At 37.7% G+C, this 24,000-nt stretch overlaps 1 protein-coding gene across 1 annotated transcript in view; it reads left to right on the top strand.

Moving 5' to 3' along the window:
• The window catches only part of LOC124241987 (phospholipid-transporting ATPase ABCA3-like), a 211,595-nt gene that overhangs the window by 10,914 nt on the left and 176,681 nt on the right, over positions 1-24,000 (top strand). The window contains exons 2-4 of the mRNA XM_046666407.1: positions 671-757; positions 1,112-1,367; positions 22,466-22,590. Coding sequence (XP_046522363.1) covers positions 698-757; positions 1,112-1,367; positions 22,466-22,590 — 441 coding nt within the window. The 5' untranslated portion in view covers positions 671-697. The remainder of the gene's footprint in view (positions 1-670; positions 758-1,111; positions 1,368-22,465; positions 22,591-24,000) is intronic.

The raw sequence follows: 24,000 nt of genomic DNA, 5'->3' as shown, positions 1-24,000 counted from the left end.
AATTTTACGTTCTGTATGTTTTATCACAATTAAGAAAAAGTGCGTAGCCTTTCAGCTACCCCCTCCATAGTAGCAAATGACCCCAGAGTAAAAACCTTACAAAGTAAGTATTGTAATTTTTCTGATTTTATGGATGATAAGCAGCCATAGGTTAATTATTTGCTCAAAATTATACAGCTTGTGAGAGAGTTAGAATTGGAACTCAGGTAACTTCAGATCCTGGGTTCTCACTTACTATGCCCTACTATCCACACCATGAGGAAGGAATCATGACTGTTTTGAATTCATCTAATGCTTAGCATAGAATATGACACAGAGTAGGTTTTAAATAAATAATTATTCAGCATTATATTTTGTGAGAGTTTCAGAGCCTATCAAAATAATAATTGATATTCTGCATTTACATTTTACATCTTTATAAACCTGAGGCTTCAACTTATTGATCTTTGCATTTCTGTTGCCTAATGTTTTCATACATATTAGGAGATCATTAGATGTGAATTTATATGAAAACAGGAGCAGCCTAGTATTTATTTCAAGTTGTTTTTTTTTGTAGTTATCTTCCAAAATTGAACAAAGAAACGAGTAAAACAATGAAGTAATCCTTTTACTTGACTAAATTTAACATTTTGGCAGGTAACCTAAAATTTTAAAATCTATGCTTCCTTAGAGTTGAACTTCCGTTCTTTGTGGTAAAATGGATTTGTTGTGGCTCAACCAGTTTGGAATCCTTCTCTGGAAAAATTTCATATTAAAGGTAAGTGGAGGTATCTGTAGGAAATAGTTGTAAAGGTTAATGAACCTGAAAGGGAAAAATTTTAATAGCTTCTTCACTTCATTTTAGTTTATGTGTTTTTCCCCCCTTTTGTCCCATGGCAGAGGGTAGCACTTCTAAATCTGAAGAATACCCATAGGGTAAATCAATAGAAAGAATAATGAAATGTGGGAAAGGGTGAAAAAACAATCCAGAGAACCATTCATATTGTAGAATGAAGCTGAATAATATAACTTTGTGTTGTATACATGTATACACTTAAGAGTATGAATACAGACACACGTACACATACACATAGTCTTAGGTTAATTAACAGCCTTTTTATTTCTCTTATAGAGGCGGAAGATAGTTTCTCTAGTTGTGGAAATCTGCATGACAGCGCTCTTCTCTGCAGTGATTTTGCTTTATCGCAAAGATACGCTAAATGATTTTCGAAAGGCTTCTATTTACCGACCTCTTCCCTTGAGTAATCTGCCTGATTTCTTCAATGATACAGAAACTACATTTGAATTGGTTTATGTCCCTTCTGAAAGTGATGTGGCAAGAAATATTACGGAGATGGTGAAAGCGGATTTAAAAATCAATTTTGCAGGTTGGAGATTGTGATGTCTAAAGTGTTTTTTGTAGAATAATTATTAATTTGTTTTAGAAGAGGCATACTTCAGTGACCTTCCTAACTTGTGCATTAATCTCCTAAATATGACATTATGGACTTTGTCAAATAAATCAAACATATTCTTGGAATAATCATAAACAGAATATAATATTTAAAATTAGATGATGAGTTATGTAACTCTAAATCTGTTTTATTTCTAACTGTGCTTCTTCAACTGGGGTATGTACCTGAGAGCATGCTGAAGGGACACAAAGCCTCAGGGTGAATTTGGTAGTTTTTTTCTGGATGCATAAACTTTACTTGAGGTCACTAATTTTAAACATTTTATAACAATATTACTTAAGTGTGATATATGAATGCATTTGAAAAGAAGATTAAAACAATGTAGAATTATACCAGAAAAATTCTCATCTCCTTATACTCTCCTCACTCTGCACCCGATTTCTCTTCTTTATCTCCTACAGTTAAAAACACTCTCAGAAATTTGGTAAGCATCCCTTCAGTCTTGTCTCATGCTTTTACATATGTGTGTGTGTGGATTTGTTCTGTTATATATTTTTAAAATTATATATTTATTTCTCTCATCTTAAGGGCTTTGAGGTAGGAGGGAAGGAGAGATGTTATATATTCACTTTGCCATCTTAAAAACCATCTTTAAAAATGAAAGTGTTCTAGCATGTAACAATGCAAAATTCCTATGAATTTAAAACATATAAACGATGAATCTCTGAAGCACTTTGGTGCTTGTGATGGGCTGATTTAAGTTACCTTTCAGGTATCCCTGTGTATGGAGGTGGGGGTCGGGGACAGGCTGCCGTTTCTTAACGTTGGCTATTATGGTTCCATCAGTGGAAAAGTCTAAGAAGCATTGTTCTTCTGTCATCCGGAGGCCGTCTTGAGAGGGTGTGCCTGAGGGCCAGATTAGAGATCTGATGAGTTGAAGGTCCATGGTGGCATATGTTAATAAATGTCTATTTCCTCCTCTTAATCAGGCCTGATTACCTTCTTTTAGTTTCTGTTGAACCAACACTTTAGCAAATACCTCAATGGATATGAGAGGATATGTGGAAAAGTCTTCATTTGGAAAACTCCCTCATTCAGTTTTTAGTGCTACTCTAAAGAATTATAGTATTTTTTTTTAAAAAAACAACTGTACACTGGAAGCTTTTAATCTACCAATTCAAATTCTGATAGTATAATATCTGAATAGGATAATGTAGTACAGTATGGTACACTATAGTATTGTGTATCTGTTATTAGTATAATAGCTTGTGATTAGAAAGCTGGTGTTGCGTAAGACTTTGATGTTGGTATTTGATAACTTGGTTTAATCAATACAGAGTAATGATTTCTGTTATAAGCTTTGACAAAGAATTCTTGAGGATTATACAGTACTTTACTTTTAGCACAATGATGCAGAAAGGCCCTCCTCCACATATACACATTTGATTTTGAAAAATTTCAGACCAATAGAGAAAATGCAAAAATGTTGCAATTCACCAAGTAACATTTGCCACATTTGCTTTATCAGTCTCCCCCTCTTTATATATATATATATATATATATATATATATATATATATATATATAATGTATATAAATATGTAAAACTTATAAGAATATATAAATATAATTACTGGATTTTTTTTCTGAATCATTGAGAGTAATTTGCGTTCATCATGACACTTCACCTTCAAACACTTCCTGTATCTCCTAAGAATGACATTCTCCAACATAATCTACAATTATCACACCCAAGAATTTTTAAATTGATGCAATAATATATAATATACAGTCAATATTTATATTTCTTTACTTGTCCTATTAAGGTTCTTTAGAGCTTTATTTTTTTCCTGGTAATCCAGGATCCAGTTAGAGATTTTTATTTTATTTTTTATTTTTTTGAATAAAAGATTAAAAGTTTTATATAGAGAAATAAACACTTTAGAAGAAACTATAGAGTAATATTTTTAAAAACGGGTTTGTTAAAGTGATCTCCCTCAGCTTTTTTTTACTGTTTACTGCAGACACAAGAGTTCTTTTTTTTTTTTAATTGGGATTCATAATAGTTTACATCATTGTGAAATTTCAGTTGTACATTATTTCTTGTCAGTCCCCATATAAGTGCTCCCCTTCACCCCCTGTGCCCACCCTCCACCCCCCTTCCCCTGGTAACCACTGAACTATTTTCTTTGTCCATGTGTTAGTTTACATTCCGCATGTAAGTGAAATCACATGGTATTTGTCTTTCTCAGTCTGGCTTATTTCACTTAGCATAATACCCTCCAGGTCCATCCATGTTGCTGCAAATGGGATGATTTTGTCTTTCTTTCTGCCTGATTAGTAGTCCATTGTACATATATATACCACAGTTTCTTTACCTAGTCATCAGTTGGTGGGCACTTGGATTGTTTCCATGTCTTGGCTGTTGTGAATGTTGCTACAATGAACATAGGGGTGCATATGTTACTTTGGGTTGTTGATTTCATATTGTTTGGGTAGATACCCAGTAGTGAGATAGCTGGGTCATATGGTAGTCCTATTTTTAGTTTTTTGAGGAATCTCATACTGGTTTCCATAGTGTTACCGAACCTGAAGTGAGTTCGCTCACCCGTTGCGCAGCAAGCCAATCTCTGACACCGGGGGTGGTGGAAGAAAGTAGGAACTTTATTTTTGCACAGCGCTGAGCAAGGAGAGAGGGCAGCTAACGCTGAAATCCCAAACTCCCCGAAAAGCTAAAAGGAAGGGTTTTTATTTGGGGCTTTACGTAGGGGAGGGGGAGCATACGGCCTTGCTGGTCGGAGCTTTCCCACCAGCCTGTCTTTGGCCTTGAGACACTTGCAGAGAGGAGGGAGCTCATGACCTTGCTGGTCAGCAGCTTTCCCACCAGCTCGTATCTCTTTGTGGGGAGGAGATGGTCCAGGTGCTTGTCCTTGACGGTGTCTGTCTCTATGGAGGATAGCGGATTCTGGAGGCAGGAAGCCAGAGAGTAAGCAGGGAATGAGTGTTTTGGTTTTGACCCCATATATGCTGGGTTTAACGTGGGGAAACTGATACCAGGGTCTGTATCAATAGTGGCTGCACTTGTTTGCATTCCCACCAGCAGTGTATGAGCATTCCCTTTTCTCCACATCCTCTCCAATATTTGTTGTTTTTGGTCTTGGTAATTACAGCCATTCTGACTGGTGTAAGGTGATATCTCATTGAAGTTTTGATTTGCATTTCACTAATGATTAGTGATGTTGAGCATCTTTTCTTGTGCCTATTGGCTTTCTGTATATCTTCCTTTGAAAAATGTCTGTTCATGTCCTCTGCCCATTTTTTTGATCGTGTTGTTTGTTTTTTTAAAATCTTCACTGGGATCAGGAAACTTTTCTATAAAGTGCCGGATAGTACATATTTTAGGTTTTTTGGGCTATTTAGGTCTCCATTGACTATTCTTTTTTTTAGAATCCTTAGAAATGTAAAAACCATTCATAGCTCACTGGCCCATACCAGAGCAGACTGTTGGATAGATGTGACCTGCACAGGACATAATTTGCTGACCCCTGACTTAGAACACTACCTTACACTGTTACTGTTTTCTTTAATGACATTGACATTTTTAAAGAGATCAGGCCAATTATCTTGCAGACTGTTTCTTAATTTGTATTTGTCTAATTGTTTCCTCAAGTTTAGTTTCAGTTTGAACATTTGTGTCAATAATATTATATCTTTCTTATAGGATCATCCTAGTGAATCACATTAGGAAACACATTACCAGTTTCTTCCATAATTGGTGATATCGCGTTTGCTCATTTCATTAAGATGGCTCTCCATCAGACTTTCCATTGTCAAGGCACTGTTTTTCTCTTTGCAGTTAATAAAGAATCTGTAATTCCAGTCAGAACATTTCCAGCATCTTAGAAGCCCCCCTTGTGCCAACTTGAAGTTAGGACTCCCCCAAGTTTAACTTTTATTTCTGATATCTAAGACCATAGACTAGTTTTGCTTGCTTTACAACTTGTATAGATGGAGTCATTCACTGGTCCCGTTATAGCATACTGTATAACATACAGTATATGTTATATAGTTTGTGTGTGTCTGCTTTCACTTAGCATTATATTTCCAAGATTCACCCAAATGGTGGTGTGAGATTGTAAATCATTCATTTTCCTTAGACTATCCCATTAATCTATTATTCTACAATTTATTTATCCATTTGTTATTGATGGACATTTTGGGAGATTCCAGATTTTGGCTATTATGGGTAGTTCTGTTATGAACATTTTTATATGTACCTTTGATAAATGTATATATACCTTCCTATTTGGTGTATAACCAGGTTATAACTATGAATGAAACTGTTGGGTCATGGAGGATGTATCTATTTAGGTTTACTAGATACTATGACACAATTTTGCAAATATATTTACTTTTCTACCAGAAATGTATGAGAGTTTCAGTTACTCCACATCTTCACCAACACTTGGTATGTTACATCTTTTGATATGAAGTAACTGATAAAGGCATCCTTGTCTTGTTCCCTGTCTCTAGAGAAAGTTTTTCGATATTTCACCATTGAGCATCATGTTTTTTAAGTGCTTTGTAGATGTTCTTTATGAGATTTAGATAGCTTCTTTCTATTCCTACTTTGCTAACAGATGTTTAAAAATCTTGAATTGATGTTAAATTTTGTGAAATGTCTTTTCTGTATCTAAGATGGCCATAGAATTTTTCTCATTTTTGTTAACAATGATTTTTCAACTGTTGAAGCATTATTGCATACTAGAATAAACTCCATTTAGTTGGATTTATTCTGTGAATTTTATTTGATGATATTGTGTTAAGAAATTTTATATGTATATTTAGAGCTTAGTCTGTTTTGAGTTCTTTGTTTCATGAGTTATTGAGAGTGTATTGCCTAATTTCCATGCAATTGGAATTTTTCTAGTTTTGTGATTGGATGTAACTTTACTCCATTATGATTGGAGAACATAATTTGAATGATTGCAGTCCTTTGATGATGAGGAAGATGATGATGATGATGATGATGATGATGATGATGATGATGATGATTTTTGATGCTAAAGTTGTCCCAGATTTAGCCAATAGGTTTTTCCCAAACAATGTCCTTTTCATGTTTCTCTGTCGGTTTTTGAGCACTTTCTTACTTTCTAACAGAACTAAATGTTCAGGCTGACCTTGTGTTTTCTTTGCCCCAGAACTCAATTAAATCAGTCAAGGAGTCTTGGTTCGTCCTTGTTGGGGATGGTGTTAAGAAACTAAGATCTGAGTACTAGATGTACTCCTTACTACTGGGATCTTTTTGCTCTTAGACTCTTATAGTGGACAGATGTAGGATTTTTTTAAATCATGATTTTATATTGATAACTGTGTATTCCAACCCAACACTGTAAGCCTCTTGCCTTCCTTCTCCCTTTACGTATTTGTACCTCCCTTCTTTCACAGAACCCTACTTTCTAGCAGCATCAATATGCTCATTTGCCCAATCTTACAGAAAAATATTTCTAAATTACTTATATACATAGTACTACCCTTAGTAAACTTATAAGTAAAATTTAAGATTTCTTTGTAGTTCTTTTTCTCTTTAGACTATATTCCATTAGGGATATGTGTCAGCATACTGTGTTTAAAATTTACTTAGGTTAATTAATTTTCTTTCTTCTTGTGGTTATGTTATTAATTTAATATCTATTTAGGATTCATTTGTTTTCTTATTGTTATAGTTATTATACACCTCTGTTTTGATTTAATTTTATTTTTTGAGCATGTAAAAGATTAACATTGTACAAAAGACAAACCTTTATTAAAACGGATAATTAACTGACATTATCTTCACTATTCCTTCTAACCTGTTCTCATCCATCCCCTGTAGGTAACTGATGGTATCAGTGTCTGGTTATCAGTTATCCTTTTTGTGTTTCTTTTGGTATAAATATTGCTTCTGCATGTAATTATGTATATGTGCGCCTATACCTATATGTTTTCTATATGTATTTTTTGCTCTCCTTTCTTATACAAGAGCATACTAAATACACTCTTTTTATTTTTTTTTTATTAATGTTATGATGGATTACAAGCTTGTGAAATTTCAGTTGTACATTTTTGTTAGTCATGTTGTGGGTACACCACTTCCCCCTCCGTACCCTCCCCCCACCCCCCCTTTTCCCTGGTAACCACCGATCAGATCTCCTTCTCAATATACTAATTTCCACCTATGAGTGGAGTCATATAGAGTTCGTCTTTCTCTGACTGACTTATTTCGCTTAACATAATGCCCTCGAGGTCCATCCACATTGTTGTGAATGGGCCAATTTCGTCTTTTTTTATGGCTGAGTAGTATTCCATTGTGTATATATACCACATCTTCTTTATCCAATCATCAGTTTCTGGGCATGTAGGCTGGTTCCACGTCTTGGCTGTTGTAAATAATGCTGCGATGAACATAGGGGTGCAACGGACTCTTGAGATATCTGATATCAGGTTCTTAGGATAGATACCCAGTAATGGGATGGCTGGGTCATAGGGTATTTCTATTTTTAACTTTTTGAGAAATCTCCATACTGTTTTCCATAGTGGCTGTACCAGTTTGCATTCCCACCAACAGTGTATGAGGGTTCCTCTTTCTCCACAACCTCTCCAACATTTGTCGTTCTTGGTTTTGGATGTTTTTGCCAATCTAACGGGGGTAAGGTGATATCTTAGTGTAGTTTTGATTTGCATTTCCCTGATGATTAGCGATGATGAACATCTTTTCATGTGTCTATTGGCCATATTCATATCTTCTTTTGAGAAATGTCTGTTCATGTCCTCTGCCCATTTTTTGATCGGGTTGTTTGTTTTTTGTTGTTAAGCAGTGTGAGTTCTTTGTATATTATGGAGATTAACCCTTTGTCGGATAAGTGGCTTGTAAATATTTTTTCCCAATTAGTGAGCTGTTTCTTTGTTTCAATTCTGTTTTCCCTTGCCTTGAAGAAGCTCTTTAGTCTGATGAAGTCCCATTTGTTTATTCTTTCTATTGTTTCCCTCAACTGAGGAGTTACAGTGTCCGAAAAGATTCTTTTGAAACTGATGTCAAAGAGTGTACTGCCTATATTCTCTTCCAAAAGACTTATTGTCTCAGGCCTAATCTTTAGGTCTTTGATCCATTTTGAGTTTATTTTGGTGTGTGGTGAAAAAGAATGGTCGATTTTCAATCTTTTGCATGTGGCTGTCCAGTTTTCCCAGCACCATTTGTTGAAGAGACTTTCTTTTCTCCATTGTAGGCCCTCTGCTCCTTTGTCGAAGATTAGCTGTCCATAGATGTGTGGTTTTATCTCTGGGCTTTCAATTCTGTTCCATTGATCTGTGGACCTGTTTTTGTACCAGTACCATGCTGTTTTGATCACTGTAGCTTTGTAGTATGTTTTGAAATCGGGGATTGTGATTCCGCCGGCTTTGTTTTTCTTGCTCAAGATTGCTTTAGCAATTCGTGGTCTTTTGTTCCCCCATATGAATTTTAGGATTGTTTGTTCAATTTCTGTGAAGAATGTTCTTGGGATTCTGATTGGGATAGCATTGAATCTGTATATTGCTTTAGGTAGTATGGACATTTTAACTATGTTTATTCTTCCAATCCATGTGCAAGGAATGTCTTTCCATCTCTTTATGTCATCGTCAATTTCTTTCAAGAAAGTCTTGTAGTTTTCATTGTATAGATCCTTCACTTCCTTGGTTAAGTTTATCCCAAGGTATTTTATTCTTTTCGTTGCGATTGTGAATGGGATAGAGTTCTTGAGTTCTTTTTCTGTTAGTTTATTGTTAGTGTATAGAAATGCTACTGATTTATGCACGTTAATTTTATACCCTGCTACTTTGCTGTAGTTGTTGATTATTTCTAATAGTTTTTCTGTGGATTCTTTGGGGTTTTCTATGTATAAGATCATGTCGTCTGCAAACAACGCGAGTTTTACTTCTTCGTTACCTATTTGGATTCCTTTTATTTTTTTTTCCTGCCGAATTGCTCTGGCCAGCACCTCCAGTACTATGTTGAATAGGAGTGGTGAAAGTGGGCACCCTTGTCTTGTTCCTGTCCTCAGAGGGATGGCTTTCAGCTTTTGTCCATTGAGTATGATGTTGGCTGTGGGTCTATCATATATGGCCTTTATTATGTTGAGGTACTTTCCTTCTATACCCATTTTACTGAGGGTTTTTATCATAAATGGGTGTTGGATCTTGTCGAATGCTTTTTCTGCGTCTATTGAGATGATCATGTGGTTTTTGTTTTTCATTTTGTTGATGTAGTGTATCACGTTGATTGACTTGCGGATGTTGAACCATCCCTGTGTCCCTGGTATAAATCCCACTTGATCATGGTGTATAATCTTTTTGATGTATTGCTGTAATCGGTTTGCCAAAATTTTGTTGAGGATTTTTGCATCTATGTTCATCAGTGATATCGGCCTGTAGTTCTCCTTCTTTGTGTTGTCCTTGTCAGGTTTGGGGATCAGAGTGATGTTGGCTTCATAGAATGTGTTAGGGAGTTCTCCATCTTTCTCAATTTTCTGGAACAGTTTGAGGAGAATAGGTATTAAGTCTTCTTTGAATGTTTGGTAGAATTCTCCAGAGAAGCCGTCTGGTCCTGGACTCTTGTTTTTGGGGAGGTTTTTGATTACCGTTTCTATTTCCTTACTTGTGATTGGTCTATTCAGATTCTCCATTTCTTCCTGATTCAGTTTGGGGAGATTGTAGGAGTCTAGGAATTTGTCCATTTCTTCCAAGTTGTTCAATTTGTTGGCATATAGTTTTTCATAGTATTCTCTTATGATCTCTTGTATTTCATTGGTATCTGTTGTGATTTCTCCTCTGTCATTCCTGATTTTATTAATTTGCGCTTTCTCTCTTCTTTTCTTGGTGAGTCTGGCTAGGGGTTTGTCAATTTTGTTAATTCTTTCGAAGAACCAACTCTTTGTTTCATTGATCCTTTCTATTGTCTTTTTTGTTTCAATATCGTTTATTTCTGCTCTTATTTTTATGATTTCCCTCCTTCTACTGACTCTGGGCTTTGTTTGTTCTTCTTTTTCTAGTTCTGTTAGGTGTCGTTTGAGGTTGCTTATGTGAGCTTTTTCTTGTTTAGTGAGGTGAGCCTGTATTGCGATGAATTTCCCTCTTAGGACTGCTTTTGCTGCATCCCAAATGATTTGGTATGTCGTGTTCTCATTTTCATTTGTCTCCAGATAATATTTGATTTCTTCTTTAATTTCTTCAATGATCCATTGTTTGTTGAGAAGCGTGTTGTTTAGTCTCCACATTTTTGCACCTTTCTCTGCTTTTTTCTTGTAGTTGATTTCTAGTTTAATAGCGTTATGATCAGAAAAGATGCTTGATATTATTTCAACTCTCTTGTATTTATTGATGTTTGCTTTGGTTCCCAAAATATGGTCAATCCTTGAGAATGTTCCATGTGCACTTGAGAAGAATGTGTAACCTGCTGTTTTTGGATGAAGTGTTCTATATATATCTATTAAGTCCATCTGGTCTAATTTTTCATTTAATTCTATTATTTCCTTGTTGATTTTCTGTCTGGATGTTCTGTCCATTGGTGTTAATGGTGTGTTGAGGTCCCCTACTATTATTGTATTGTTGTTGATGTCTTCTTTTAGTTCTATTAAGAGTTGCTTTACAAATTTTGGTGCTCCTGTGTTGGGTGCGTATATATTTATAAGTGTTATGTCTTCTTGGTGGAGAGTCCCTTTTATCATTATATACTGTCCCTCTTTATCTTTCTTTATCTGTTTTGCTTTGAAATCTACCTTGTCTGATATTAGTATAGCGACACCTGCTTTCTTTTGTTCATTATTAGCTTGGAGTATTGTTCTCCATCCCTTCACTCTGAGTCTGTGTTTGTCTTTGGGGCTGAGGTGTGTTTCCTGGAGGCAGCATATTGTTGGATCTTGTTCTTTGATCCATCCTGCCACTCTGTGTCTTTTGATTGGGGAGTTCAATCCATTTACATTTAGAGTGATTATTGAGACGTGGGGGCCTACCACTCCCATTTTGTGTCTTGTTTTCCGGTTTTTTTCAGTTACCTTTGTTTCTCGTCCCATGGTTTAATCTGTTCTGATGTAGAGCTGCTACTCTCTGTTGTTGTCCTTCTACTTATCTCCTCTGCTCTTGGTTTTGTAGCCCCTTTCCTTTTTTGGATTTTTCAGGAATGAGGGTTTTCCTGAGGATTTCCTGAAGAGGAGGTTTTGTGGCAATGAACTCCCTTAATTTTTGTTTATCTGGGAAAGTTTTTATTTCTCCATCGTATTTGAAGGATATTTTAGCTGGGTAGAGAATTCTCGGCTGTAGATTTTTGTCCTTCAGATTTTTGAATATATCATTCCACTCTCTTCTAGCCTGTAAAGTTTCTGCTGAGAAATCTGCTGATAGCCTGATGGGGGTTCCTTTGTAGGTTAGTTTCTTTTGCCTGGCTGTCCTTAATATTTTCTCCTTGTCGTTGACTTTTGCTAGCTTCACTACTATATGCCGTGGAGTTGGTCTTCTTGCATTGATAAAGTTTGGAGATCTATTGGCTTCTGTCACCTGAAGATCCATCTCCCTCACCAGATTTGGGAAGTTCTCAGCCATTATTTCTTTGAATAGGTTTTCTGCCCCTTTCTCCTTCTCTTCTCCCTCTGGTATACCTATAATCCTTACGTTGCATCTCCTAATTGTGTCTGATAATTCTCGGAGAGTTTCTTCATTTCTTTTAAGTCTTGCTTCTCTCTCCTCCTCTGCCTGCAACAATTCTATATTGCCATCTTCCAAATTGCTAATTCTTTCCTCCATATTATTGACCCTACTGTTCAGAGCATCTAGATTTTTCTTAATCTCCTCTATTGTGTTCTTCATTTCCAATATTTCTGTTTGGTTCTTCTTTATCGTATCAAACTCTTTTGTGACATAGCTCCTGAACTCGTTGAGTTGTGGGTCAGAATTCTCTCTTAACTCATTGAGAATCTTAATGATGGCTGTTTTGAAGTCATCGTCATTTAGGTTATACATCTCATTTTCTTTGGGATTGTTTTCTGTGTATTTGTTGCTTTCTTTCTGTTCTGGAGATTTAATGTATTTTTTCATATTGCTTGATGTTGTTGATTTGTGCCTCCGCATGGAGATAGAGTTTAGTTGCTCCTTTCACTTGTTTCAGCTGCTGCGGTGGGAGGAGCAGCTGTTTATATTTCACCAACCAGGAACCCTGTCCGTAGTTGCTAACTGGGCCTGGGCCCCTCTTCGTAGCCACAGTGGCCCTTTGGATTCCCTCCTCTGCCGTGGGGGCCGTCACAGGGGGGCTTCAGGCTGCAGGTGCCTACTGTTGCAGCCCACCTAGATGTGCTCTCTCCTTGGGGTCTGCAACGGTGTTATGGGCTTTTCCAGCAGCCAGGGGTGGGATCACTTATATTTGTCGCTCCGTTGCTGTCGGCACCCACCAAATCTCACTTGTCCTCTATAGGTCGCAGGAGAGCTATTGGCATCTTCTACAGTCTGTGGTTAGTACACCTAGCTATGCTGCTTTTGCCCTGGGGTCTTCCAGCCTTGTGGCTGGCGGCTGGGTGCCTTCTACTGGTGCTGTGCAGAGGCTTTCCCTAAGGCTGCTGTGAGCCTGTAGGGTTTCCCCCTAGGCTACTAAGCTGGGTCTCTGGAACTCTCTCCAGCCCCAGTCCTCTCTGAGATCTCCAGCAATCCCTAGCCTCACGGGGTGGGCAACGGCAGCTGGGGGTCGCCCCGCCCTCTGGGATTCTCTCCGGGCCTCTCCCGGAGCCGTGAATGCTCAGCGTGGCCCCTCTGCTAACGGCAGACAGAGAGTTTTGTCTGCTGCCCGGGCGGAGCCCCGGCGCTTCCCCTCCGGGTCGCAGGACCGGCCTTTGAAAGTTCCCCCCGCCCCGGTCCTCTCCGAGATCTCCGGCAATCCCTAGACCCACGGGGCGGGCAACGGCAGCTGGGGGTCGCCCCGCCCTCAGGGCTTCTCTCCTGGCCTCTGCCGGAGCCGTGAATGCTGGGCGTGGCCCCTCTGCCAATGGCAGACAGGGAGTTTTGTCTGCTGCCCGGGCGGAGCTCTGGCGCTTCCCCTCCGGGTCGCAGAACCGGCCTTTGAAACTTCCCCCGGCCCCGGTCCTCTCCGAGATCTCCGGCAATCCCTAGCCTCACGGGGTGGGCAACGGCAGCTGGGGGTCGCCCCGCCCTCTGGGATTCTCTCTGGGCCTCTCCCGGAGCCGTGAATGCTGGGCGTGGCCCCTCTGCTAACGGCAGACAGAGAGTTTTGTCTGCTGCCCGGGCGGAGCTCCGGCACTTCCCCTCCGGGTCGCAGGACTGGCCTTTTGAAAGTTCCCCCCGCCCCGGTCCTCTCCAAGATCTCCGGCAATCCCTAGACCCACGGGGCGGGCAACGGCAGCTGGGGGTCGCCCCGCCCTCAGGGCTTCTCTCCTGGCCTCTGCCGGAGCCGTGAATGCTGGGCGTGGCCCCTCTGCTAATGGCAGACAGAGAGTTTTGTCTGCTGCCCGGGCGGAGCTCCGGCGCTTCCCCTCCGGGTCGCAGGACCGGCCTTTGAAAATTCCCCCCGCCCCGGTCCTCTCTGAGATCTCCGGCAATCCCTAGTCCCACGGGGCAGGCAACGGCAGCTGGGAGATCTCCGTGCCCTCCGTGTCTCTCTCTGGGACCCTCCGGGCGCCCCGAGCACCAGGCTGGATCCCCCCGCCAATGGCGGGGAGAGACTCTCCCCGCGGGCTCAGGTGTGCAACTCCAAAGTTTCCCTCTGCGTTTAGGAGTAATTGCAGGGGGTTTAGGTAGGGTTCTGGTCACCTGTTTCCACCGTCGCTCCTCTGTTGTGTTCTCGCTCCTGCCCTAGACGTGCATGGATCTAAATACACTCTTTTTTAATTTAGTTTTTCTTCCCAGTAGTATATTACAGTTGAATGAAGCTCATCTTTTAATACTTGTTTTCTGAGGACTTATGAGTATAATGTTTCATGGGTTTCTGTGTGTATTAAACTGTTTTTCTGTAGCTTTCGCTTGGCTGGATATAAAATCCTAGGCTCCTATTTCCTTTCTCAAAAATGCTGTCCCTTTATTATCTTCCTTTGTATGTTGTAATTGAGAAGTCTGATGCCAACCTAATTTGTTTTGCTTTGTAAGTGACTTAGTGTCTTATTTCTGGAAGTTTCCTTAGATTATATTTTAAATATTATTTTTGCTCCATTGAACAGCTTGTCTGTTGTCTTTTTTTATGGACATGTTTTTCATATGTTGCATATTTTTGGCTTTTTTCCGTACCAGTCACTTTCTCTGATTCTTTTATCTCTTTATTTTGTTTTTATGCTCTTTGCTATTTTCATTTATCTTCTCAATTACTCTTATTATCTTTTTCAGTCAAATCTATTCATTTAGGGCACCATATACTTTGGTCTTCCTTTCTAGGGTGATTCTTGTCTTTTTCTTAAATCTCTGAAATTCAGCCAACTTTTGTTTTACTTCTTCCTGTTTTTTTTTTTTCTGGTCTATATCTGTGCAGAGTTTTCGGATTTCTTATTTGAGGTGTTTTATCATGTCTGCAAATACTTGTTTCAGGATTTTTAGTTCAGGTTGGAGTGTGGCATCAGTTTTCTTCTGCTCTGTGAAATATTTTCAAGATAGAGTGGGAGAGAATTTTCAACAGTTGAAATGCTTTGATTCTCATTATCTGTTTTTTTAAGTAGTTTTCTATGGATGTCATATGCTATTTTCTGTTCTTTTAATTAATTTTTTTCCAGTTTGATTGAAATGTAATTGACATATACCATTGCATAAGTTTAAGATGTACAGCATAATGATTTGATATGTATATATATTGAAAAATGATTACCATAATAAGTTTAGTTCACATCTATCACCTCACATAGTTACAAATTTTTTTCTTTTCTTGTTATGAGAACTTTCAAGATCTACTCTCTTAGCAACTTTAAATATACAATACAGCATTGTTAACTATAGTTACCTTGCTGTATGTTGCATCCGCAGAATTTATTTATCTTATAACTGGAAGTTTGTAGCTTTTGACTACTTTCACCCATTTCCCTCACCCTCTACCCCACATCTCTGGCAACAGCCAATCAGTTCTGTTTCTATGAGTTTGCTCTTTTCTTAGATTCCACATATAAGTGACATCATACAGTATTTATCTTTCTCTGTCTGGCGTATGTCACTTAGTGTAATACTCTCAAGGTCTATCTGTCTTGTTGCAAATGGCAGGATTTCCTTCTCTTTTATGGCTAAACAATATTTCATTGTATATGTATGTATACATTTTCTTTATCCATTCATCTATTGACAGACATTTAGGTTGTTTCCATGTCTTGGCTATTGTAAATAATGCTGCAGTGAACATGGATGTGCAGATATATCTGTGAGATAGTGGTTTAGTTTCCTTCAGATATATACGAAGAGGTGGGATTGCTGGATCTTATGGTAGTTCTAGTTTTAATTTTTTGAGAAACCTCCATACTGTTTTCCGTAGTCACTGTACAGGTTTATATTCCTGCCACAGCGTACAAGGGTTGTCACATCCTCACCAGCATTTGTTGTCTCTTGTCTTTTCAATAATAGTCCTTCTAACAGGTGTGAAGTGATGTCATATTGTGGTTTTGATTTGCATTTCCCCAATGATGAGTGGTGTTGAACATCTTTTCATGTATCTGTTTGCCATTTGAATATCTTCTTTGGAAAAATGTCTATTCAGGTCCTTTGGCCATTTTTTAATTGGATTATTATTATTATTATTTTTGCTGGCAGGTTGTATGAGTTCCTCATATTTTTTTGGATATTAATCCCTTATTAGATGCACATATTTTCTCCCATTCCACAGGTTGCCATTCCATTTTGTTGATCACTTATTTCGCTATATAGAAGCTTTTTAGTTTGATGTAGTTTCGCTTGTTTATTTTTGATTTTGTTGCTTGTTCTTTAGGTGTTGTGTCCAAAAAATCATAGCAAAGACCAATAAGTAGCTTTTCCCCCTATTGTTTTCTATGAGTTTTATGGTTTTAGGTCTTAGATTTAAGTCTTTAATCCATTTTGAGTTTATTTTTGTGAATGGTGTAAGATAGGGGTTCAGTTTTATTCTTTTGCATGTGAATATCCAGTTTTCCTTACACCATTTATTGAAAAGGCTATCTTTTCCTCATTGAGTTTTCTTGGCTCCCTTGTCAAATATTAGTTGACTGTGTATGCATGGGTTTATTTCTGGGCTCTTGATTCTGTTTCATTGATCTTTGTGTCTTTTGTGGCAGTATCATACTGTTTTGATTATTATAGCTTTGTAATAAAGCTTAAAATCAGCAAGTGTGATGCCTCCAGGTTTGTTTTTCTTCCTCAGGATTGCTTTGTCTACTGAGGATTCTGTTCATTTTTTAATGTCTTATTTTTTCTGAATCAGGAATAAAAGTTGTATATAGTCAAGGTTGAGAGTGTTGGTTAACCTACTAGATTTCTTAGTTCTCCAACACTCTTTCTTGTTTGTATAGTTAAACTTAGTTTTTAAAGTTGATGCAGCTCTTTATTATGGTGGGGTAGAGGTTGATGTATTTTCTGATTTTGTGTGTTTCTTTTCTTTCTAGAGATCCTTTAATTTCCACCTCTTTCTCCTCTTTTTCCCATTTTTGCCATCAAATCTCCAAGTGTGGCCTTTCTACATGCCCCTCTACCCCATCACAAATTGTGTTTTCCAAACACTAGTATCTCAGGTTCCACACACTTTCAAGTCCTTTTCTCTTAATTTCCCCAGTATCCAGAGTTTTGATATGCCAGGTCCAGAGCTATTCCTTGGCATTTTCTCCTTTTGGTGTCACTTTCTCTGTTTGGAGGTAGTTTTATCTGTGTTCTGTCATACTTAGACCCTTCTCTGAGAAGCTTGTGTCTGCCTCTTTCACTGGTATAGCTCAGCAGTTGGCTCTGCTGAATTTGGCTCTGTAGTTTCCTATTTACGCTTTGACGGTTGTGGTATTCTGTTTCCTAGTTATGTTGTAGGTGTGTTATGAATGTTTCTTCCCCCTCTCCTTTTTGATCTGTGTGATTTTTGGAGGATGTGTAGTAAGTTTCAGAATAAAGCAGCTGTCAGTATTCTACAGTAATCCACAACCTTGTATGACATTTTAAAGCTCTCAAATGCTTATAGATCAGATGAATTTTGTTTACAGTGGAATAGGTTTTCAGTTATCGCTCACCTGCTTAAAGAATTCTTGTTGCAGTTGCTCTTGCTTTCTCCATCATTCAGGACCCGTTCAATTGTTCCAATAAGAGAATCGTGTGGCTTAGAAAAGGATTGTGTTAATTCTTCCTTAAATGTTTGATAGATTTCACCAGTGGTACAAGGCTAGACATATAGATCAATGGAGTAGAATTGAGAGTCCGGGAATAAACCCTTACAGCTCCAGTCAGTTGATTTTCAACAAGAGTAATAAGACCAAGTAATGGAGAAAAAACAGTCTCTTCAACAAATGGTGCTGAGGAAACTGGATATCCATATGAAAAGAATGGAGTTGAATCCTTACCTTATACCTTATACAAAAATAATTCAAAATGGATCAAAAGCTTTAACATAAGAGCTAAAACTGTACAACTCTTAGGAGAAAACATAGGTAAATTTTCATAACCTTGGATTTGACAAAGGAGTCTTAGATATGATGCAAAAGCATGAGCAACAAAAGAAAAAATAGATACTTTGATTTTATCAAAATTAAAAACCTTTGTGCTTCAAAGAACACCATTAAGAAAATGAAAAGACAGCCCATGGAATGGGAAAAAATATTTGCAAATTATATGTCTGATAAGGGACTTGTATCCCGAATATATAGAGAAGTCATAACTCAATAAGTACTTGATTAAAATTACTTGATTAATCAAATACTTGATTAAAAAATGAGCAAAGTATCTGAGTGGCTATTTCTTCAAAGAAGATATACAAATGGCCAATAAGCACAGAAAAAGATGTGCAACATCGTTAGTCAGCTGGGAATGCAAATCAAAACTATAATGACATACCACTACACACCCACTAAGATGGCTAGAATCGAAAGACAATAGCAAGTGTTGATGAAGATATGGAGAAATTGGAATTCTCATACTTTGCTGGTGGAATGTAAAATGGAATAGTGGCAGTTCCTTAAAAAATTAAACATAACATTATCATATGACCCAGCTATTCCACTCTTGGGTCTATATCCACTTTGAGCCTATGTGTCTCTTTAGTGCTGAAATGAGTCTCCTGTAGCAGCATATATTTGGGTCTTGTTTTTTTATTCATCCAGCCACTCTGTGCCTTTTGACTGGTGAGTTCAATCCATTTACATTTAATATACTATTCTCAAAAAGAGTTACAGTTTTCTAATTCTGATTCTGATTGTCTATTCATCACCTTAATCAGAGTTTTGTGTACTTTCATCTTTTCATTTCAGCTTGAAGAGCTCCTTTTAACATTTCTTGTAAGGCAGGTCTAGTGGTGATGAACTCCTTCAGCTTTTGTTTGTCTGGGAAAGCCTGTATTTCTCCTTCACATCTGAAGGATAACTTTGCCTGATGGAATATTCTTGGCTGGCAATTTTTACCTTCAATGCTTTGATTATGTCATTCTACTCTTTCCTGGCCTATAGAGTTTCTGCTGAGAAATCTGCTGATAACCTAAAGAGGGTTCCTTTGTAGGTTACTTTGTTTTTTCCCTGGCTGCCTTTAAAATTCTTTTTTTTTATCATTGACTTTTGACAGTGTTAATACAATTTGTCTTGAGGAAGGTCTTTTTGCGTTGAGATAATAAGGTGTTCTATTGGCTTCCATTGTGTATCCAGTTCCTTCCCTAGGCTTGGGAAGTTCTCAGCTATTATTCCTTTAAATAAGCTCTCTGCTCCCTTCTCCCTCACTTCTCCTTCTGGTATACTTATTAATCTTATGTTAGCTTGTTTAATGGAGTCTGATTGTTTTCACAGGGTTTATTCACTTTTAAAAAATCTTAGTCCTCTCTCCTCTTTCACCTGAATGATTTCTAAATTTCTATCCTCAAGCTCATTTGTTCTCTCTTCCATCTAATCTGCTCTGTTTCTAATGCTTTCTAGTGCATTCTTCATTTTGTTTATTGAGTTCTTCTGCTCCATAATTCCTGTTTGGTTCCTTTTTTGAATTTCAGTCTCTTTTGTAAAGTACTCCTTCTGTTCGTTAATTTTATTCTTGAGATCATTGTATTGTCTTTCTGAGTTTTCTTGTAGCTTGATGAATTTCTTCATAAGAGCTATTTTGAATTCTTTATCAGTTAGATTGCAATTCCCTGTCTTTGGGTTCAATTGCTGGAAAATTGTCATTTTCTTTTGGTGATACTGTGATTTCTCATCGTGTTTGATGAAAAGTGCCTCTGCTGCTGCATTTGAAATAGCAAACACCTTTCTTACTTAGGTTAGGCTTTGTTTACTTTGATTCTAACAGTTCAACACATTGATAATTGGGAGCTTTCTTTGTGTTTTTCAGAATATGGTGCTATAGCACAAGTTTTTGGTTTGCCTTACCAGAGTTTACTCGCTGCTAAGGTTGGGAGCATGTGCACACACACACAAAACTGGTAGAGGGAAAAAAAGATGGTGGTGGCATGTTGGGGAGATGTGTGCTTAGCACCTGGGACTTTAAGTGTGCCCATGGCTTGGTAGGGGGATCCTTGAATCGGGGGCAGGGGAGTCCTAGAGGTCTGTGGGTGATCCTCTAGCCAGAATCCCAGGGCAGACAGCAGGAAACAGATTCCTAGTTTTCTTTGTCCACCTTCTTCCCATTCCCTGCCCCTAGTTACTGTGGTCTCTCTTTAGAGAGAGCCCTGGGTCTCTCCAACTGCAGCACATGTGGCCAGGCAGACCCCCACTCACCTCCTTCACCCTCCATTTTCTCTGCCAGTATGGTCTTGCTGGTCCACTGCTGGTTCCTGCCATTGCCTGCTTCTCTGCCATCAGCCTCTGCCACCACTTCCCTGCCTCTGCTGCCTCCTCCATAATCCAATCCACCCACTTTTGGGTGCACAGATGAATGGATCTCTCAGTTGTCCTGGTGTGCTGCGTAGAGGCATTTTTTATTTGGTTATAGATGTCTGACTAGTTGTAAATTGAAGGGGAAAGAAAAACGGAACAACTCATGCTGCCATGATGCTGACATCACTTTCAGCATTTCTATTAGTTTGAAACAAAGGGAGTTTATCTTAGTTCAATCTAGCATGTGTTTGAAACTAGAAGAAAACTTATGCCCTTGTATCATCAGGTTATAAATTATGAAGGACCCAGTATAACGTTCACTGGACTTTCTTAAAAGGTAGAGATAGAGAAGACAGCATTAATCACTTAAAATTTTAGGTAAAGGTCATATGTTTTTGCCAATATAGAAAAAGGAGAATTTTAATGAATATTTTTCATTTAGTGAATAAAAATATTGATATAATTTTATAAAATTTTAACCATTTTGTTGAGTGTGCAGTGGAATCATTGTGGTTTTAATTTACATTTCTCTGGATTACTAATCTCATTGAACACATTTTCATATCTGTCATATCTTTCTTTATCCTTTTTTTGTGACAAGCCTGTTCAAATACTTTGTCCATTTTCATATTGGATTGACTATTTTTTCTTTTCGACTTGTAGGAGTTATTTCTATATTTATTGTTGATTATAGGTGTTGCATATCAACACTCCCAGTCTGTGTCTTGCCTTTTCAGTCTTAGTGGTATCTTTTTTTTTGCTGAGGAAGATTAGCTCTGAGCTAACATCTGTGTGTGTCTTCCTCCACTTTGCATGTGGTTGCTGGTATCTTTTGAAGAATAGCAGTTCTTAATTTTAATAAAGCCCTAATTTATCACTCTTTTCCTTTGTGTTTATTGTTCTGTTTAGAAAACTTTCCCTACCCCAGAATCATGAAGATATTCTCCTCCACTATCTTTTGGGGGACTTTTTTGTTTTGTGTTTTACATGCAAATCTCCCGTGCACCAGGAATTGATTTTCTTTAATGGTGTGAGGTTTCTTTTATTCCCATATGTATATCCATTTGAATTCTTACTATTTTTGGAAAAGGTCACTCTTTCCCTACTACTCTGTATTACCATTTTTATCATAAGTCAATTGTCCACATAGTCATGAACGTATTTATGAATACTTATATATTCGTGAACGTATTTCTCTATTATATTCCATTGGTCTATTTGTATATCCTCTTGTCAATCCGATGCTATCTCGATTACTATAGTTTTATCTTGTTCTGATACCTGTAAAGGAAGTCTTCCCACCTTGTTCCTTACCCACTGTATTTCTACATAAATTTTAGAATTGGCTTGTAAATTTTCATAAAAATTCTATTTGGATTTTTATTACAATTACATTGACTCTATATGTCAATTTTTACAGAAAGGACATCTTTACAATGTGATTTTCTTTAACTCCTTGAACATGGTGGATAACTCCATTAAAAAAGTCTTATTTACTTCTTTCGGTAATTATGTTTCCTTATTTGGAGGCTATCAAAGACTTTAATATCCTATTTACATTAGAAATATTTTAATTCCTAAGAAAAAACTTTAGTCATTTAAGTTAGCTGTATGTGTGTGGTTATGTGTGTGTGGTTTTGTGAATGTGTATTTCCAAATTTCATACAGATTAATTTGTGAATGAGAAAACATAAATGTAAAGTAGTTTTATTCTGCAACTTAAGGTTATTTTCTGAAACATCATACTTTCCACAGAAATAATTTTGTCACTTCTCCTTTCCCTTCAAATTAAAAAGAATCATTAGATTTCAAGACTCGATTCAAAGTTCCGCTGCTCTTGGTTTACCTTAATATATAGTTATTATAATGTTTAAATATTATTCATAATGTGATACAATTTTATAATACACAAAAATTTTTATGTACCCCAAATATCCATTAGGTCATCTGTGTTGTCAATGTTTAAGTAATAATGTTCTAAAGTTTACAATATTATGATAGGATTATTGTGTTCATGGTACAGATAAGAATAATCATGAGATATTTTGCATTTATGTGACGACTTAGATTTTTCTCTCTACAGTTCGAGGCTTTTCTTCAGAAGAAGATTTTGAGAATTACATTAGGTTTGAAGAGAAGTCTGTTAATGTGCTGGCTGCTATTGTATTTGATCATGACTTCAAAAACAATGACCGTTTGCCACTTCAGGTGAGACAGTTTTACTAAAGACTTTATAATTATACTTTTGGGTTTCAGAGAGTTATTGTGTATAGGTACATCCCCATTTTATGAATGGGAAAAATTGTAACTTGCCCAAGATCATAACTGCGAGTATAAAACAGAGCAGGTATTTGAATGCACTCCATCTTATTCTAATTCCTGTGCTTTTGACCATTACATTAAACTGGCAAGGAGAAAACTGTATCTGCTACCCTAAGGTCATTTTTTTTTTAATTTTTATTTTTTTCGGGTGTACATCATATTTCGAATTCTGTATACATTTACATCATCTTCACCACCCGAACACTAATTATAGTGCATCCCCTCACATGTGACCCTAATCACCCCTTTTGGCCTCCCCCCTTCCCCAATGGTAACCACCAGTCCAATCTCCAATGCTGTGTGTTTTTTTTTGTCGTTTTTATCTTCTACTTATGAGTGAGATCATATGGTATTTGACTTTCTCCCTCTGACTTATTTCACTCAGCATAATACCCTCAAGGTCCATCCATGTTGTCACAAATGGCCGGATTTCGTCATTTCTTATGGCTGAGTAGTAGTCCATCGTGTATAAATACCACATCTTCTTTATCCATTCGTCCCTTGATGGGCACCTAGGGTGCATCCAAGTCTTGGCTATTGTGTATAATGCCGCAATGAACATAGGGGTGCAAGTATCTTTCTGCCTTTGTGTTTTCAAGTTCTTTGGATAAATACCCAGCAGTGGAATAGCTGGATCATATGGTAGATCTATCCTTAATTTTCTGAGGATGCTCCAAACTGCTTTCCATAGTGGCTGCACCAGTTTGCACTGCCACCAGCAGTGAACAAGGGTTCCCTTCTCTCCACACCCTCTCCAACATTTGTTGTTTCCTGTCTTGTTAATTATAGCCATTCTGACCGGAGTGAGGTGATACCTCATTGTAGTTTTGATTTGCATTTCCCTGATAGCTAATGATGTTGAGCATCTTTTCATGTGCCTGTTGGCCATCTGTATATCTTCTTTGGAGAAATCTCTGTTCAGATCTTTTGCCCATTTTCTAATTGGATTGTATGGAACAACAAAGACCCCGAATAGCCAAAGGATTCCTGAGAAAAAAGAATGCAATGTAAATGCTATGTAAATAGTCTGTACATGTTCAGTAGATGCAAGCATCTACTTTCAGTCCTGGTGGGTTGAATCTGCAGATGCAGAACCTACGGACACAGAGGGCCAACTGTACCACGATGATCTATTAAGAACACAGAAAAGATCATGTCACTGTGCTGCATAGAAGACTCCAGGGGTTCTCCATGGACTACAGAAGGTTCTTTGCATGGGATACAAGGCCATCAGCAACCTGTTTTATGCATACCTCTCCAGCCTCATTTTGAACTCTTTCTTTGAATTTTATGCTG

Source organism: Equus quagga, chromosome 7 (genome assembly GCF_021613505.1).
Source record: "Equus quagga isolate Etosha38 chromosome 7, UCLA_HA_Equagga_1.0, whole genome shotgun sequence".
NCBI lineage: Eukaryota > Metazoa > Chordata > Mammalia > Perissodactyla > Equidae > Equus > Equus quagga.
This window is presented reverse-complemented; position numbering and strand designations above follow the sequence as displayed.